Source organism: Podarcis melisellensis (genome assembly GCF_964234715.1).
Source record: "Podarcis melisellensis genome assembly, chromosome: 14".
In the NCBI taxonomy this organism is placed as follows: domain Eukaryota; kingdom Metazoa; phylum Chordata; class Lepidosauria; order Squamata; family Lacertidae; genus Podarcis; species Podarcis melisellensis.
In genome coordinates, this window is record NC_138546.1 from 1,382,579 (window position 1) to 1,399,199 (window position 16,621).

The 16,621-nt window shown below is 51.4% G+C and overlaps 1 protein-coding gene across 1 annotated transcript in view; it reads right to left on the bottom strand.

Annotated features, from left to right (window-relative positions):
• Positions 1 to 244: 244 nt before the first annotated feature.
• SLC29A4 (solute carrier family 29 member 4) overlaps positions 245 to 16,621 on the bottom strand; it is a 41,757-nt gene continuing 25,380 nt past the window's right edge. Inside the window, exons 6-11 of the mRNA XM_081889221.1 lie at positions 16,010 to 16,084; positions 10,210 to 10,478; positions 9,676 to 9,814; positions 8,869 to 9,056; positions 7,339 to 7,579; positions 245 to 464 (exon numbers count right to left, since the gene is read on the bottom strand). Of these exons, the coding sequence (XP_081745347.1) occupies positions 322 to 464; positions 7,339 to 7,579; positions 8,869 to 9,056; positions 9,676 to 9,814; positions 10,210 to 10,478; positions 16,010 to 16,084 (1,055 nt within the window). The 3' untranslated portion in view covers positions 245 to 321. The remainder of the gene's footprint in view (positions 465 to 7,338; positions 7,580 to 8,868; positions 9,057 to 9,675; positions 9,815 to 10,209; positions 10,479 to 16,009; positions 16,085 to 16,621) is intronic.

Sequence of the window (16,621 nt, forward strand, 5' to 3'; positions counted from 1 at the left end):
TTTTGGATGGCTGCTTGTCAGGGACTCTTCAGTTCCAGCTCCTGCATTTTAGGGGGTTGGGATGGATGACCCTTGAGGGTCCCAATCCAATTCCAACAAGCCTTGCGCAGGAGAGCTTCCCCGCTGCTGGTCCTTCCCCTTCTCAGCCGGAGCGAGGAAGATGGTCGCTTGGCGTTTCCCAACACGGTCCGGCAGCTGCTCCTGCAGAACGGCAGCCTTGCGGGAGACCCCTCCTCTCTCTCTCTCTCTCCCTCCCCATCTCGCCTGGGACTCTGCCGGTCGGAGGAGGAAACGGAGGTGGCCCTGGGGGGGAACCTCCGCTCAGTACCCTGGTGTGATGGAGCTGTTGTAGGTCTCGGTGCGGAAGCAGGTGCTGTGGGACAGGCTCGTGAGGCTGTAAGCGAAATAGGCCACGGCCGAGCCCAGAGTCAAGCCCGACATGTAGGAGACGGTCATGGTGTTACCTGGGAAGGAGGGAAAGGAGAAGGAGGGTGAAGGGTTAAACAAGGTGGCATCCCAAGAGTCATTTAGTCCAGCCCTGGGCAAAACCTCCCTGATGGATGGCCAGCCAAAAAAAGTTAACAATTATTATTACAGTGGTACCTTGGTTAAACCACAGAGCCTTGGACTTGCCGATCAGAAGGTCGGCAGTTCGAATCCCCACAACGGGGTGAGCTCCCGTTGCTCGGTCCCTGCTCCTGCCAACCTAGCAGTTCGAAAGCACCTCAAAGTGCAAGTAGATAAATAGATACTGCTCTGGCGGGAAGGTAAACGGCGTTTCTGTGCGCTGCTCTGGTTTGCCAGAAACAGCTTAGTCATGCTAGCCACATGTACGCCGGCTCCCTCAGCCAGTAAAGCGAGATGAGCGCCACAAACCCAGAGTCGGCCACGACTGGACCTAATGGTCAGGGGTCCCTTTACCTACCTTTTACCTTGGTTCTTGGGAGAAAAGCAATGACAAACCTAGGCAGTATCTTTAAAAGCAGAGACATCACCTTGCCAACAAAGGTCCGTATAGTTAAAGCTATGGTTTTCCCAGTAGTGATGTATGGAAGTGAGAGCTGGACCATAAAGAAGGCTGATCGCCAAAGAATAGATGCTTTTGAATTCTGGTGCTGGAGGAGACTCTTGAGAGTCCCATAGACTGCAAGAAGATCAAACCTCTCCATTCTGAAGGAAATCAGCCCTGAGTGCTCACTGGAAGGACAGATCCTGAAGCTGAGGCTCCAAGACTTTGGCCACCTCATGAGAAGAGAAGCCTCCCTGGAAAAGACCCTGATGTTGGGAAAGATGGAGGGCACAAGGAGAAGGGGACAACGGAGGACGAGGTGGTGGGACAGTGTTCTCGAAGCTACCAGCATGAGTTTGACCAAACTGCGGGAGGCAGTGGAAGACAGGAGTGCCTGGCATGCTCTGGTCCAGGGGGTCATGAAGAGTCAGACACAACTAAACAACAACAACCTTGGTTCTCAAACTCCGCAAACCCGGAAGCAAGTGGAAGAAGACAGGGAAACATCAAACATTAAAAACGCCCCTTTCCAGGGCTGCCTTCAGATGTCTTCTAAAAGCACTCGATTTCTGTAAGAACTTCCCGAGAATTGGTGTCATTCTCTAATGAAAAAATGGCTCTGGAGTGATCTGGAAGCAAATGCTGTCGGGTAACAGCCAAAATGGATGAACCTGTGATGGGACGATGAGCTGCTTGTGCGTAAAATGCAAGTCCCTCAGAGTTTGATCAGGTTTTCAAACCTCTGCCTGTGACGGAGCCCCTCCAGCATGGCTGCGTCAATCACTAGTAGAATCCGAAAGTGGCTGCTTTCGGAATCTTTTCCAACATAAAAGCTCCTTAACGGAAACACGTCGTCTGGCCTCTCGGCGTGACAGTTTCCGGCGAGGTGTGGGTGTCCCTATAGGAGGTCCTGAGACCTCCCCACTGTTTTCGCTGGAAGCGTCTCTGAGCCATCCCTCCGACTCACTTTCCCTTGGAGTTCTTGCTCGCCCTCTACTGGTTCCCTCTTCCGCTGCTACTCCTCTCTCAACCTCAGTGAGCCTTTGCGCCCCCGGCGCTTTAGATGGCAGTTCCCTGACATCCACCTCCCCTCCAGGGCCCCCTTCACCCCCTCCCGTCTCCTCCCCTACGGGCGGTGAGGAGGTAAAACCCCTGAAAGAACCTCCTTCGTCTTCCGACGTCGCGAACACTTCCCTCCACTTGTTGCTGTTCCTACTCTCTCGGTAATCTTCGTCATCGGAGTCCACTCCCTCTTCCAACTCCGACTCCGCGAACCCTTCCATTTCCTCTTCCTCATCGGTGGTGCCGAAATACTCCCTCCTAAACCTTGCTATCGGCTGAGGTTTCCTCGGGAACCTTTGGTGGAACGTTTCTGTTAAAACCTCGTCATTGACTTCCTCTGCATTCACCCAGGTGTTTTCTGACTCCGGTTCCCCTTCCCACGCCACCAAATACTCCACCTGATTTCCCTTCCACCTGGAATCGAGGATTTCCGCTACATGGTTGCGGCGTTCCCTCTCTTCCAAGGCTGGTCCCCTGACGTACTCCCCTTCACGTCCCCCCCTGTATGGTGACAGTAACGACCTGTGGAACACTGGGTGCAATTTCATGTGGTTGGGTAATCGGAGTTTGAAAGCTACCGGGTTGACCTGCTGAATGACCTCAAAGGGTCCCAATCTTCTGGGCCTCAATTTCTTACAACCCCCTTTGAACGGCAACCCTTGGGTTGACAACCACACTTGATCCCCCACCCTTATGGTTTCACCTTCCCTTCTGTTCTTGTCTGCCTGCTTCTTATATTGTGCCTTAGCCCTTTCTAAGTTGAGCTGGAGCTGATGATGGATCGCTTCCATCTCTTCTACAAAATGTTCAGCCGCTGGGACACTCCATCTCTCCCCTCCTTCCCCTGGAAATGCCCTGGGGTGACACCCGTAATTTGCCAAAAAGGGACTCATCCCTGTGGACACATTCTCCGCATTATTGTAGGCAAATTCTGCCAACGCCAACTTTTCGACCCAATCGTTCTCTCTGTCATTGACATAACACCTCAGATATTGTTGAAGAATGCCATTTGCTCTTTCCGCCTGCCCGTTGGTTTCAGGGTGCCGGGCAGTTGAAAAATTGACTTCCACGTGCAGCAAGCTCATGAGCTTCCTCCAGAACCTGGAAGTAAATTGTTTGCCGCGATCTGAGATCACCCTCAAGGGAGCCCCGTGCAACCTAAAGATGTGTTCTACAAACAACTTCGCTGTTTCTTCCGCTGTGACTGCATGTGAGCATGCTACAAAGTGGCACATCTTAGTTAACAGGTCTACTACTACCATGATGGCTGTTTTCCCCTTGGACTTTGGCAGATCCGTCATAAAATCTATTGATATCGCTTCCCAAGGCCGTTCTGGTGTGGGTAATGGTTCTAATAACCCTGCCGGCGCCCTTCTTTCCCCTTTGGCTCGCTGACATTGGTCACACCCTCTTACATACTCCCTTACATCTTCCCTCACCTTAGGCCACCAAAATTCCCTGGTAACCAACCACATGGTCTTGTGTTGTCCAAAATGTCCCGCCGTGGGGCTATCATGCAACTGCTTGAGTACTCTCCCCCTCAATTCACCTTCGGGTATATACAGTGCCCCTTTGTAATACAATGCCCCATTTCTTTCCTCAAAACCTCCGGGGCTCTCGCCCTCCCCCCTGAGACCTCTGAGCTTATCCTGGGCATATTCATCATTTTCCGTTTCCTCTACCAGTTCTCGTTGCCCCACCAGCGCCGCCCCACACACCCAGCGGTCCTCAGGGATGACATGTCTCTCTTCGATCACCCCCTCCCCTTCCCAATACTCTGGTTTGCGTGAGAGCGCGTCCGCCCTGACGTTTTCTGGGCCTGGCACATAACAAATTTCAAAGTTGAATTTGGAGAATTCCTGTGCCCATCTCACTTGTCGTTGGTTGAGCACTCGAGCTGTTCTCCAATACTCTAAATTCTTGTGGTCGGTGCACACTTGCACCTTGTGTTGTGCCCCAATTAATAAATGTCTCCACCTCCGGAATGCTTCGTGAATGGCAAGTAGTTCCCTGTCATACACCGTGTAATTCCTCTCGGATTTATTCAGCTTCCGCGAGAAGAAGGCACACGGTCTCCACTCCGACGCACTCCTCCCCGGTTGAAGAAGGACCGCCCCTACCGCCCGGTCGGATGCATCGGTTTCCACTCTCATGGGTTTTCGTAAATCCACATGCAGAAGTTGTTCTTCCGAGGCGAAAGCCCTTTTCAGTTCTTCAAAGGCTCGATCCGCCTCTACCGTCCAAACAAATTTCTTCTTGCTGCTGAGGCAGTCGGTGATGGGCGCCGTCAAGTGGGCAAAGTTCTTGATGAACTTCCGATAAAAGTTCCCAAACCCCAAGAATCTTTGCACGTCCTTCTTGGTCTTCGGTGTCTTCCATTCCAGTACCGCTTGGACCTTGCCTGGATCCATGGCCAATCCCTTGTCTGACAAGCGGTACCCCAGGAATTCCACCTCCTTGGTATGAAACTGGCACTTCTCCAGTTTCACCCACAGCTGGTTGGCTTGCAGCCTGCCCAACACTTCTCGAACGTCCCTCACATGCTGTTCCTCATCTTCCGAATACACCAACACGTCGTCTAAAAAGGCCACACAATTCTTGTAGAGCAAAGGTCCCAGAACGTGGTTTATAAAAGCTTGAAAACACGCGGAGCCCCCTTGTAGACCGAAGGGCATAACGAGGTATTCAAAGGCTCCCAAAGGGGTAAACATGGTGGTCTTCCATTCATCTCCCTTCCTTATGCGTATCAGATTGTACGCCCCCCGCAGGTCCAGCTTTGTAAAAATCTTTCCCTTCCTTACTCTGGTCAAAATGTCATCAATTCGGGGCATAGGGAAAGCCAGGGGCTCCGACACTGCATTGAGGGCCCTAAAGTCACACACCAGTCTCGGTTTGTCTGTGTTCTTTTTGTCCACAAAAAACACTGGGCTGCCCCCCACCGCTCGGGACTCTCTGATGAAACCTCGCTTCAGGTTTTTGTCAATGAACTCCCTCAGCTCCTGCATCTCCCTGTCTGACATGGCGTACAGCTTGCCTACTGGGAGTTGGGCCCCAGGGAGTAGGTTGATTTGACAGTCAAAGGGTCTATGCGGTGGCAGTTTGTCTGCTTCCCTTTCGCTGAATACGTTGCTCAGATCTGCGTATTGCGGGGGCACCTTCCCTTTGTCCATTACTTCCATCCCGGCTAGGGTGACTCTGTCTCCTCCCGAAACCTTCCCCTCCTTGCAGTGTTCTAGGCAATGCGCTGACCCAAAGGAGACCACCCTCTGATGCCAGCCCACTAGCGGATCGTGTAGCGCCAGCCAGCTCATCCCCAAAATGATGGGCGCTCCTCCCAGGATGGCCACATTAAACGCTATCTGTTCGGTGTGCCTTGCCACCCTCATTATCATCGGGACAGTCTGTTGGCTAACTTCTCCCCCCAACAGCTCTCTGCCGTCAATCGTAGTCACCTGCAAGGGGTTACTTAAAGGGATGGTCTGTATCTGGTGCTCAGCTGCAAACTCCTTACTCATGAAATTACAGGAGCTGCCTGAATCCAAAAGCGCCTTGATCTTTAGTGGGTGTCCGTTTGGCAGTTCTAGTAACACCTCTATCACTAAAGCGGGTCTGGGAGGTTCCGGCATGGGCACTTTCACTGCTCTTTGGCCTGGCTGCTGTGCCCCGACGGTGGCAGCCAGGCGTTGGCTTTTACTTGCTCCTTGCCTTCCTCTTCCTTTCCCCCAACAGCTCCTGCCATCCCTTGCCATTCCTTTCTTTGTGGGCAGACTCTGGCAAAGTGCCCTGGCTGTTGGCAGAGATAACATCTCTTGGCGCTCCTTCCCTCCTTCTTCCGCCCTTCACTGGGATTTGAAACTGCGCGCGCCCGCGCTGTTCCAACTTCCATCGGCTCTGCCGGCGGGAAAGGTGGCTCTGGAATGTCTGGAATGCGGAACTCCCTCCAACGGTCTCCTTTCCCTTCCCGCTTTTCCAAAGCCCTCGCCTCCTGGCGCGCTCCTATGCACAGCGCAGATTTGGTTAACTGATCCATAGACTCCGCCCTGGGCCCCCGGGAAAGCTCATCTTTGACGGTTGAAGAAAGCCCCTCTTCGAAAAGCATTTGGATGGGCTCCGCCGATAGGTCCCACCCCAATTTATGAATCAGCATAGTAAACTCAGTCCAGTACTCACGGACAGATCTGCTTCCTTGCTGGCAAGCCATTAACTGCCTTCGCACCACCCCCTGCTCAATATCGCTGGAAAACATCAGGTCCATGGCACGAAAAAACTTCCTCGTGTCCTTTAGGATCTCATTATTCGCTGCCATCAGGGGTCTAACCCAATCTTTCGCCCCGGATTCGAGATGGCCAATCACAAAAGCCACTCGCGATTCCTCGTCGGGGAAGTCATCAAACTGCAAGTTTAGAGCGTATTGCATCTCTGTTCTAAAGGCATGATAGTTCCTGGGATCCCCCCCGAATTTCTGCACCAATCCTGGCACCTTTCTGGCGAGCGGGGTGGTTTTCTCCTTTCCCTTTTCTGCATCCTGAGCCCTCCTCTCCTCAAGCCTCGCCGTTTGCAGCGCCAACTGGATCTCCAACGCCCTGTACCTTTCTTCCAGGCTTGGACCCCCTCCAGCTGCTCCTGCTCCTCCGGTTCCGGCTGGGTTGCTCATGATGCTTCTCCCTGCACAAGCTGGCTTTCGGTGACTTTCGGATTGCTGTGATGGGACGATGAGCTGCTTATGCGTAAAATGCAAGTCCCTCAGAGTTTGATCAGGTTTTCAAACCTCTGCCTGTGACGGAGCCCCTCCAGCATGGCTGCGTCAATCACTAGTAGAATCCGAAAGTGGCTGCTTTCGGAATCGTTTCCAACATAAAAGCTCTTTAACGGAAACACGTCGTCTGGCCTCTCGGCGTGACAGTTTCCGGCGAGGTGTGGGTGTCCCTATAGGAGGTCCTGAGACCTCCCCACTGTTTTCGCTGGAAGCGTCTCTGAGCCATCCCTCCGACTCACTTTCCCTTGGAGTTCTTGCTCGCCCTCTACTGGTTCCCTCTTCCGCTGCTACTCCTCTCTCAACCTCAGTGAGCCTTTGCGCCCCCGGCGCTTTAGATGGCAGTTCCCTGACAGAACCCTTGCCCCATGGCGATCCCTGCCACCTACGAGCCCTCTCTCGGTGCAATGGGACGCAGGTGCGAATCTTCCCTTTGTGGATACTCTGCCAGCCCCTTCCTCCACGACGACCCCCCTGCAGGGCAGGGCAGCCGGCTCCCCACCTGCCCGCTTACCTGCCAGCTCTCGCTGCTCAGGGCTCACTTTGCCCGCCGCCAGGATCATGGGCACGCTGCCAAAGTAGCCGTTGGTGATGCCCATCAGGAGGGAGAAGATGCAAGGCCAGGCCGGGTGGCCAAAGGTGGGCTTCCCACTGGGGTAGACGCACATGATGAAGAGCGGGATGAAGACGACCCTCAGGCAGGAATAGATGAGGAGGTGTGTGCCCCTCCAGTCGTAAGGCAAGGCAGCCAGGATCTGGAAGGGCAAAGAGGAAGGCGCTGGGTTAAGCAGTTGGTCCCTTACCTCTCTCGCCCTGATCTGGCCACAGTGATCCACACGACGGTCACCTCCAGGCTTGATTATGTTGGCTATTTGCAGATTAGTTGGGCTGCAGAAGGCGTGTTGGGGAGGCCACACATTCAAGAAACGCAAAATAACTTTTGCTAGGTTTTAATAACAAAAACAAAAATTCCTTTTACTCTAAATTACAATATATCAATAAACATGACCCGTCCACCAGCGTACTGAGAGAGCTACATACTGCTCTTTATATACCATACCCAACAGCTTAATTACCACAACTTAACAGCACCTGCTATACTGCTTCACAGCTGTAAAACCAGGTCATGTTATTTGCTCTGGCCTTTAGAGAAATACACATCTTGTGGAACAATAATGAACCTTCAAATTTAAAGAGACCATTCGACAGATTATTGTAACTTGCTCTACGCGGGGCTGCCTTTGAAGCTGACCCAGAAACTCCAGCGGGTGCAGAATGCTGCGGTGAGACTCCTTACGGGGTCCTCGCCGTGGCATCACATTCATCCAGTGCTTTACCAACTGCACTGGCTCCCGGTGAGGTACAGGGTCAGGTTTAAGTTGCTGGTTTTGACCTTTAAAGCCCTATGTGACCTAGGACCCACGTACCTATGGGACCGCCTCTCCTTGTATGCCCCACTTTAGGTCCACAAATGACAACACTTTGGAAGTCCCAAGTCACAAGGTGGTTAGATTGGTCTCAACTAGGGCCAGGGCCTTTTCAGCACTGGCCCCAACTTGGTGGAATGCTCTGTCACAAGAGACTAGGACCCTGTGGGACTTGACATCTTTCCACAGGGCCTGCAAGACAGAGCTGTTCCGCCTGGCGTTTGGCTTGGACTCAGTCTGACCCTTACGTTTCCCTGCCCTTACAGTTTTGATCTATGGGCTACTTTTAAAATGAGGCTGCATTTTAAATTGCATTTTAGCCTGTATTTTAAATTGGTGTTTTTTTCCTATTATGTTTTTACTTGGAGAAAAAGGTAGCACGTGAATGGAGTAAACAAATCAGGCATAGGCAAACTCCAGCCCTCCAGATGTTTGGGACTACAATTCCCATCATCCCTAGCTAACAGGACCAGTGGTCAGGGATGATGGGAACTGTAGTCCCAAACATCTGGCGGGCCAGAGTTTGCCTATGTCTGAAATAAATTAACTCAAAATCCCTCTTCTCAGTGGGGCGCTGGGTACCTACTTTGGATGGGGGAGGGGCAGCCAGTTCCTACCTTGCCCACAAAGTCCGAGAGGTTGAAGATGGCCATGATGAGAATGGGAAGCCACTCCCCAAGGGTGCAATTCCGGATTTCCGACTCCAGTCCGGGGAAGAGGCACAGTGTGATGAAGTACGTCATCGCGATGGAGAGCATGTACGCCCAGATGACTCTCGAGACGATGTATCGGTGGAGCATCATGTCTGCAAAGGAGGGGCGGCAAAGGAGGTGGGGGTCACGGTGTAACTAGGACTGGGGAGTTTGCCCCCTTTTTACAAAGGGGCAGAGGGGGTTTCCACAGCAGGAAACAACATCACAGGGAACGGCCGGGCAGCGGCTGAACCCACAAAAGTCTTGGGCACCTTTCTCCCCAGGAGGGATCAGAGGCGTAGCAAGGTCAAGTGGTACCTGGTGCAATTTTTTTGTCACCCCCCCACCATTGCAATTTTTGGGAACGTTGCCCAGAGTTGGTGAGCTATTTTCGGTTGAGTTTTTTTTTGGGAAGTTTGCCCAAAGGTTACCCAGCGCCGCCAGCCAAGCACGAAAATCTGACCGCCGATTGCATAAAACTGCCCGATGGGGATGCGAGCGCCTCCCACTGGGGTGTGTGAATGCTGTCCACCGGGGGGGGGGGGGCGTGCCAGACTAATCTCTGGGCGTATTTGCACGATAAGTGGGCGCATTTCCGCGCCAATGATCGTGCCAATCACAAAAAACTGCGCGCCAGGAGTGTGAGTGCCACCATGCTGATCCACCTGGGGAGATTTTGACACCCCCCATGCACCCCTTGTGATGCCCCTGGGAGGGACCCCTCGCCCTTACCTCTGAAGCTCGGCCAGCTCCTCTGGAATTTGGCCCGAGGGACGTCAAATCTCACGTAAGTGCCTCCACCGCCGGCCAACTCCCCCTCCTGCCCAAAGGCTTCTGGGGGGGAGGCTTCTTGCCCGCCCGGCCGGTTCTCCTGAGAGTGCAAAAGGGGAGGAAACAACCAGCCTCAGCCCCTGTTGTCCTTTAGGGAATCTGACCCCCCTCCCTCACGGCAGTCTGCTGGTAGCGAAAGGCAAGAAGCTGTTACCAAGGTCTTTGATTCAGTAGTCACAGAAAGAGAGAGATAGAAATGACTAGGTGGAAAATAATCATACCATGGACAAAATTTCCTTATCGTGGCCAGATTATTCTGTCGCTCGATATCATATAGGTGCTGTCTATTTAAATTATTTGCTCAAGACATGGCTGTTTTTAAATTAAAAACAACAATGATCCGAATTTTCAAATGCCATAGAGAAAAAGTGGTTCGAGCCTGACACCCCCTGCCCAACTCGTGGGCTCACTTTGCACGGGGAAGGGGCCACTTACAAATCGGATGTCTTCGGCCGTGACATCATGGTGGACCCTGTACCCAGAGCCGTGGCCCCCGGCCCCCCTGCACTCGGGGGCCCCCCTGTCCCGAGAGCGGGCCGTGTAGTACTTCACAAAGTGCGTCCGCTTCACCAGGAGGTGGAGGATGAAGCAGAGGAGCTCGAGGGTGATGGAGATGAAGAAGAAGATGATGGTGTTCTCCTTCTCGTCCGACAGGAGGAGTTTGGTGAAGATGCGGCTCAGGGAAATGATGACCCCGGCCGTGCCTGAGGAAGCGAGAGCAGAAAAGCGGGCGGTTATGATTATTGCTGTTACTAAATTTATATACCGCCCTATACCCTCAGATCTCACAGGATAAAATTATGATAAAGGTAAAGGTAGGTAAAGGGACCCCTGACCATTAGATCCAGTCGTGGCCGACTCTGGGGTTGCGGCGCTCATCTCGCTTTATTGGCCGAGGGAGCCGGCGTACAGCTTCCGCGTGTGGCTAGCATGACTAAGCCGCTTCTGGCAAACCAGAGCAGCGCACGGAAACACTGTTTACCTTCCCACCGGAGCGGTACCTATTTATCTAATTGCACTTTGAGGTGCTTTCGAACTGCTATGTTGGCAGGAGCAGGGACCGGGCAATGGGCATACACCCCATTGCGGGAATTTGAACCGCCGACCTTCTGATCAGCAAGCCCTAGGCTCTGTGGTTTATAAAAACACAAATACAGTGGTACCTCTGGTTGCGAATGGGATCCGTTCCGGAGGCCCGTTCGCAACCTGAAAAGAACGCAACCCATGTCTGTGCATCTGCGCATCTGCGGGTTACAATTTGCCACTTCTGCGCATGTGCGTGATATCATTTTGCACATGCGCAAGTGGCGAAACCCAGAAGTAACCCTTTCCGGTACTTCCTGGTCGCCGCAGGACACAACCTGAAAATGCGCAACCTGAAGCAAACATAACATGAGGTACGACTGTAAAGTAAACCCTTGGGTTACGTTTCGCAAATTCGGGTTGCAAAAGCGGCAAACCCGGAAGTATTTTTCTGAGTTTCGCGGATCGCACGTGCGCAAAAGCTGGAATTGAAGAAAGACACACATGTATTCTGGCTGGAATTGAAGAAAGACACACACGTAGCTCTATGGGGAATCGAAGAAAGACACACATGTAGCTCTATGGGGAATCGGATGAGAGTGGATCGCCTGTCCACTCTCATCCGATCCCATCCGATCTGATCCCCACCCAGGACGGATGGAAAATAGGGTGGACACAGTCTGGTGCCCGCCTAGTGGGCGAAAATTTGACTTTTTTAAAAAAAATATTTCAAATTTTTCAATTTTTCCCACAGCACACCAGGTAACATCTCGCGGCACACTAGTGTGCCATGGAACAGTGGTTGAAAAACACTGAACTAGACCCTCGGGGTCCCTTCCAACTCCACAGGGTGGGACGTAATCCGCTGGTGCAGTCAAACGCAACGTTCCTCATTTCCCTAGAGCAGGCACAGGCAGGGGGACATCCAGTCAGTGTAACTTCCTGGAGCATCTCCCCTGTACATGTGACCTGGGAGATGGACATGGCTCTGGTGACTCCATAAAGAGCCAGGTCATGCAGCCAGCTTCTCAGTCTGTTTTATCTTTCTATTGTCTTGCTCTGTCTTTTGCTGCCATGCTGCTCTCCTGCAGCCATTTTGTTATCTCAACTTAATTTTGCTATCTGCTGGCTCTCAGCCAGCAGCACCTGAGCTCAACTCACAGTTTCTTTGTGTAACTACCAAGCACATTGGTACCTCGGGTTACAGACGCTTCAGGTTACATACGCTTCAGGTTACAGACTCAGCTAACCCAGAAATAGTACCTCAGGTTAAGAACTTTGCTTCAGGATGAGAACAGAAATCGTGCTCTGGCGGGGTGGTAGCAGAAGGAGGCCTCATTAGCTAAAGTGGTGCTTCAGGTTAAGAACGGAACTCCAGAACGAATTAAGTTCTTAACCCGAGGTACCACTGTAAATTCTGCCTTTCAGGGATCAAATCGTGAACTGAAATGTGAGTAAACTTTTTGTGACTTTACAGTGGGGCCTCCAGTTACGAACTTAATCCATTCCGGAGGTCCGTTCTTAAGCCAAAACCGCTCGTAACAGAAGGTGCGCTTTCGCTAATAGCACCTTCCGCTGCTGCTGTGCCACCGGCGCGCAACTTCCGCTTGCACCCCGCGACAAAGTTCGCAACCGGCAGCATCTACTTCTGGATTAGCAGAGCTCGTAACCCACAGCGTTCGCAAGGAGGACGGTACGTAACACGAGGTTCCACTGTACTCAGAAAGACTATCATTCTTTTTAAGTGGGATTAAAGGGGACAGCGGGAAATAATCTTAACTAAGAGATTCAAACAAATCTGCACACTAGCTTCCAGCTATATTGAGGGGAATCTGCTCTGCTACATCATTTTCTAGTGTGAGTGAAGGAAGGATAATACTTATTCAATATAGCCTTTTTTACTATCCTTAACATTCCCACACACAGCTCTATGAAGAAGGGGAAAGGAGGTAAGGAGTACAGCAAGGGGACCCTGGCAAGCGAGATGCAATCCTGAGCCTCATCTGTACTGCAGAAACCTCCGACTTTAAGACTTCAGTATGTTCACATCTTGCACAGGGGTTACATTCCAAAGACATCATCATCATCATCATCATCATCATCATTATTATGTTGCTGTTGTTGTTGTTGTTGTTTAGTCGTGTCCGACTCTTTGTGACCCTCTGGACCAGAGCACGCCAGGCACTCCTGTCTTCCACTGCCTCCCGCAGTTTGGTCAAACTCATGCTGGTAGCTTCGAGAACACTGTCCAACCATCTCGCCCTCTGTCGTCCCCTTCTCCTTGCGCCCTCCATCTTTCCCAACATCAGGGTCTTTTCCAGGGAGTCTTCTCTTCTCAAAGTCTTGGAGCCTCAGCTTCAGGATCTGTCCTTCCAGTGAGCACTCAGGGCTGATTTCCTTCAGAATGGAGAGGTTTGATCTTCTTGTAGTCCATGCACAAAAACACTTGTATTTGGCCTCTCGGACATGGGTGGCGCTGTGAGTTAAACCATAGAGCCTAGGGCTTGCCAATCAGAAGGTCAGTGGTTCGAATCCCCACGACGGGGTGAGCTCCCGTTGCTCAGTCCCTGCTTCTGCCAACCTAGCAGTTCGAAAGCATGTCAAAGTGCAAGTAGATAAAAAGGTACTGCTCCGGCAGGAAGGTAAACAGTGTTTCCGTGCGCAGCTCTGGTTTGCCAGAAGCGGATCAGTCATGCCGGCCACATGACCCGGAAGCTGTATGCCGGCTCCCTCGGCCAATAAAGCGAGAAGAGCACTGCAACCCCAGAGTCAGTCATGACTGGACCTAATGGTGAGGGGGCCCTTTACCTTTACTAGCATCCTTTCCTTTAATAATAATACCGCACCTTTTCCCCTGGCAGGGACTCAAAGCAGCTCAAAGATAAGACAAAAACAGCCAAAAACATGGGGGGGACAAGACCCGCAATCATTTAAAATAATTAAACATTAATACAGTCTCTCAGTGTCTGAATTGATCTATTAAAATAGCACAGCACCAGGGCTTTCATGAAAGCAGTCTGTTCCCCAAAGCCAGTTGGAACAATATGGTCTTCACCTGCTGGCAGAAGGATGGCAAGAGCCAGTTTGGCTTCCCTAGGCAGGGAGTTCCAAAGTTGCCTGAGAGGAGCCACCACCAAGGAGGCCCTCTCCCGCCATCCCACCAAGTGGTCCTCTGAGGGTGGCGGGTGCATGAGGGAAGATAGTCCTTCTCAGGGTTTCTCAAACTTGGGTCTCCAGTTGATTTGGGGCTACAATTCCCATCATCCCTGACCCCTGGTCCCGCTAGCTAGGAATGATGGGAGTTGTAGTCCAAAAACAGCTGGAGGGTCAAGTTTGGGGAACCCTGCTCTTTCTGATAGCCTGGACATAAGCAGCACAGGGCTTTATAGACCACAGCCAGCATTTTGAATTGTGCCTGGAAACAGACCAGTAGCCATTTATTCTATTCCATTTACAAATTACGAAATGCCTCAAAGCCAGGAACGTCCTCTTCCCGATCTGCTTGGTTTGCCTTATTTAACCGCAGCCCCAGAATCTAGATTTCCTTGGGGCCAAAATTTGGGTCAGCTGGGCTCAGAGGTTGACTCTTCTGCCGCAGGGCTGTGACGCTGTCAAGAACCAGCACCGTAAGACGACCTCCCTCGTGAGACAGAGAAATGGCAGGCTTCCTAGCAGCCTGCTGCAGAAATCTAACAACCTTCCCCTCTTCTCCAGAGTTTCAGTTGATTAATCTTCCAGCTCAAGCTCATTATTAGTCAGATTAATACTGCACTACTGAGGAGCGTTTACTGCCCACGGAAATCAATGGCAGCTCCAGCAGCAGCTTCTCTGTAGGAAAGAAATCTAGGAATCTACAGTCACGAACCTACAGGAGTGCAGCGGAGGAAAATACCGATTCCTTCTCCTCTAGTCACTCATTGTTCATGGTAAGAAGAGCACTTACCATTCTAGTTCCTCCCTGGGGGAAGGCATTTGCCCCACACAAAAAGCAGGGAAGTTTTTAGGGTGCAAAATTGTATTGTGTTTTTTATTTTTTGTTGTTGTCGTTGGGAGCCGCCCAGAGTGGCTGGGGAAACCCAGTTGAATGGGTGGCATATAAATAAAGTATTATTATTATTATTATTATTATTATTATTATTATTATTATTATTAGGATTGAGGGGAGCGAGGAAGAGTGATTTTGATCAGGGAAGGATTTCACCTGCACACACAAACACACACCTGGGCTGTTTTCCATGGACAAATTAGCAGCCCTCCCTGCACAATCGTTTACGTTCTCAACCTGTGGGTCCCCAGATGTTGTTGGACTACAACTCCCGTCATCCCTGAGCTCTGGCCTTGCTAGCTAGGGGTGATGGGAGTTGTAGTTCAACAACATCTGGGGACCCACAGGCTGAGAACCGCTGGTTTAAGAAAAGCATCATCAGGAGATCTTGATATCCAGGCTCATCTAGTCCAGCATCTTGATTTCACAGTGGCTGAACAGATCCCATGATCAGGGATGGTGGGCAACTGGAGGGGACTATGTTGGCTATTTCTCCCCTGGAGTAGCCATGTATTTACATTCACACACACTCTTGAAATAAGTACTTCAAATGATTGCTTGTCATCTCCAACGGTCATCTGTTCCAACCCCCTTGCGATGTGGGAATCATAGATAAACAGTCCCTGACAGATGGATTGTTGAATGTTGATTCTTGCTGCTTATATACTGTATTGGCCTGGATATAAGCCGCACCCGCAAATAAGCCGCACCTTTAAAATTCAAGGTGGGGGGAGACAATACCCGAATACAAGCTGCTCCCTTAAAATTTTGTTACAGGCCGAGAATCGCTGCGGTTGGTAGAACTGTAACTCCAAGCCAATTTAAGCCTTTGATCTTGCAAGCCCGCAAGAGTTGCTGTACAATCGCTAACATCACAAATCGCTATTCAGTTGCTAGAATTCCGCAGGCACCCACACCCACAAATGGCAGAGGAACAGTCTCGAGGTCAGCAACAAAACATTTTTCTGTTCTGTTTTACCGCACGTCTGTTTCAGCAGCGACATCGTAAAAGCCCATTTTTGTAAGGTCGTGAATTTAAACTGCATTTTAACTTTGCATGGTCGGAATTAGGTGGGGGAGAAAAGTGCAGCTTATAGTCGGGCCAATACGGTAAATAAGTAAAAACAATCTAAAAAAATGGGGGCTTGGATTTTGGGCAATACTCACTCTCGCCGGTCATCACCCCCTGGGTGTAGCGCTTTGGTAACATCCCGGTGTAGCCATAAAAGCTGGATTGCTGCACTTAAGAGGAGAGAGACAGACAGACAGACAGAAGAAAGGATTAGGATATGATTACCAGATTTTTTTTCAATGAATCCGGGGACCCTTTTTTTTTTTTTTTGAAGCCGAGTAGCAACAGGGAGTCAGTAATACGGACTGTGAAACATAAATGCGCAGAGTTTTTTTATAAACTGGGCAACAGCCGGCCGCCCGCAACTCCCGAGCCTCCCCCAATCAGTCAAAACAAAGGGGGAAGGGGGCAAGAGATCTGTACCACCAGATGTCCCCGGTTCCCCTTCAGCAGCGGCAGTCAGAAGCCCGGAGCCAGCTTGTTAGTGCAGTTGGCTCTGCCTGGCTTCAGGATCTGCTTGCTGCTCGCTGCCGTGGCGACCACCAGTTTGCCTCCCAGAAGTCCCCATATGATGTGTCTTGTACGCAACACCTCATATGGGGACGTTCGGCAAAGAAAAATGGTGGGCTCCGTGGCAGCGGGCAGCTCCTGAAGCCAGCCGGAGCCAACTGCACTACCAGGCTGGCTCTGGGCTACTGGGGACAGAT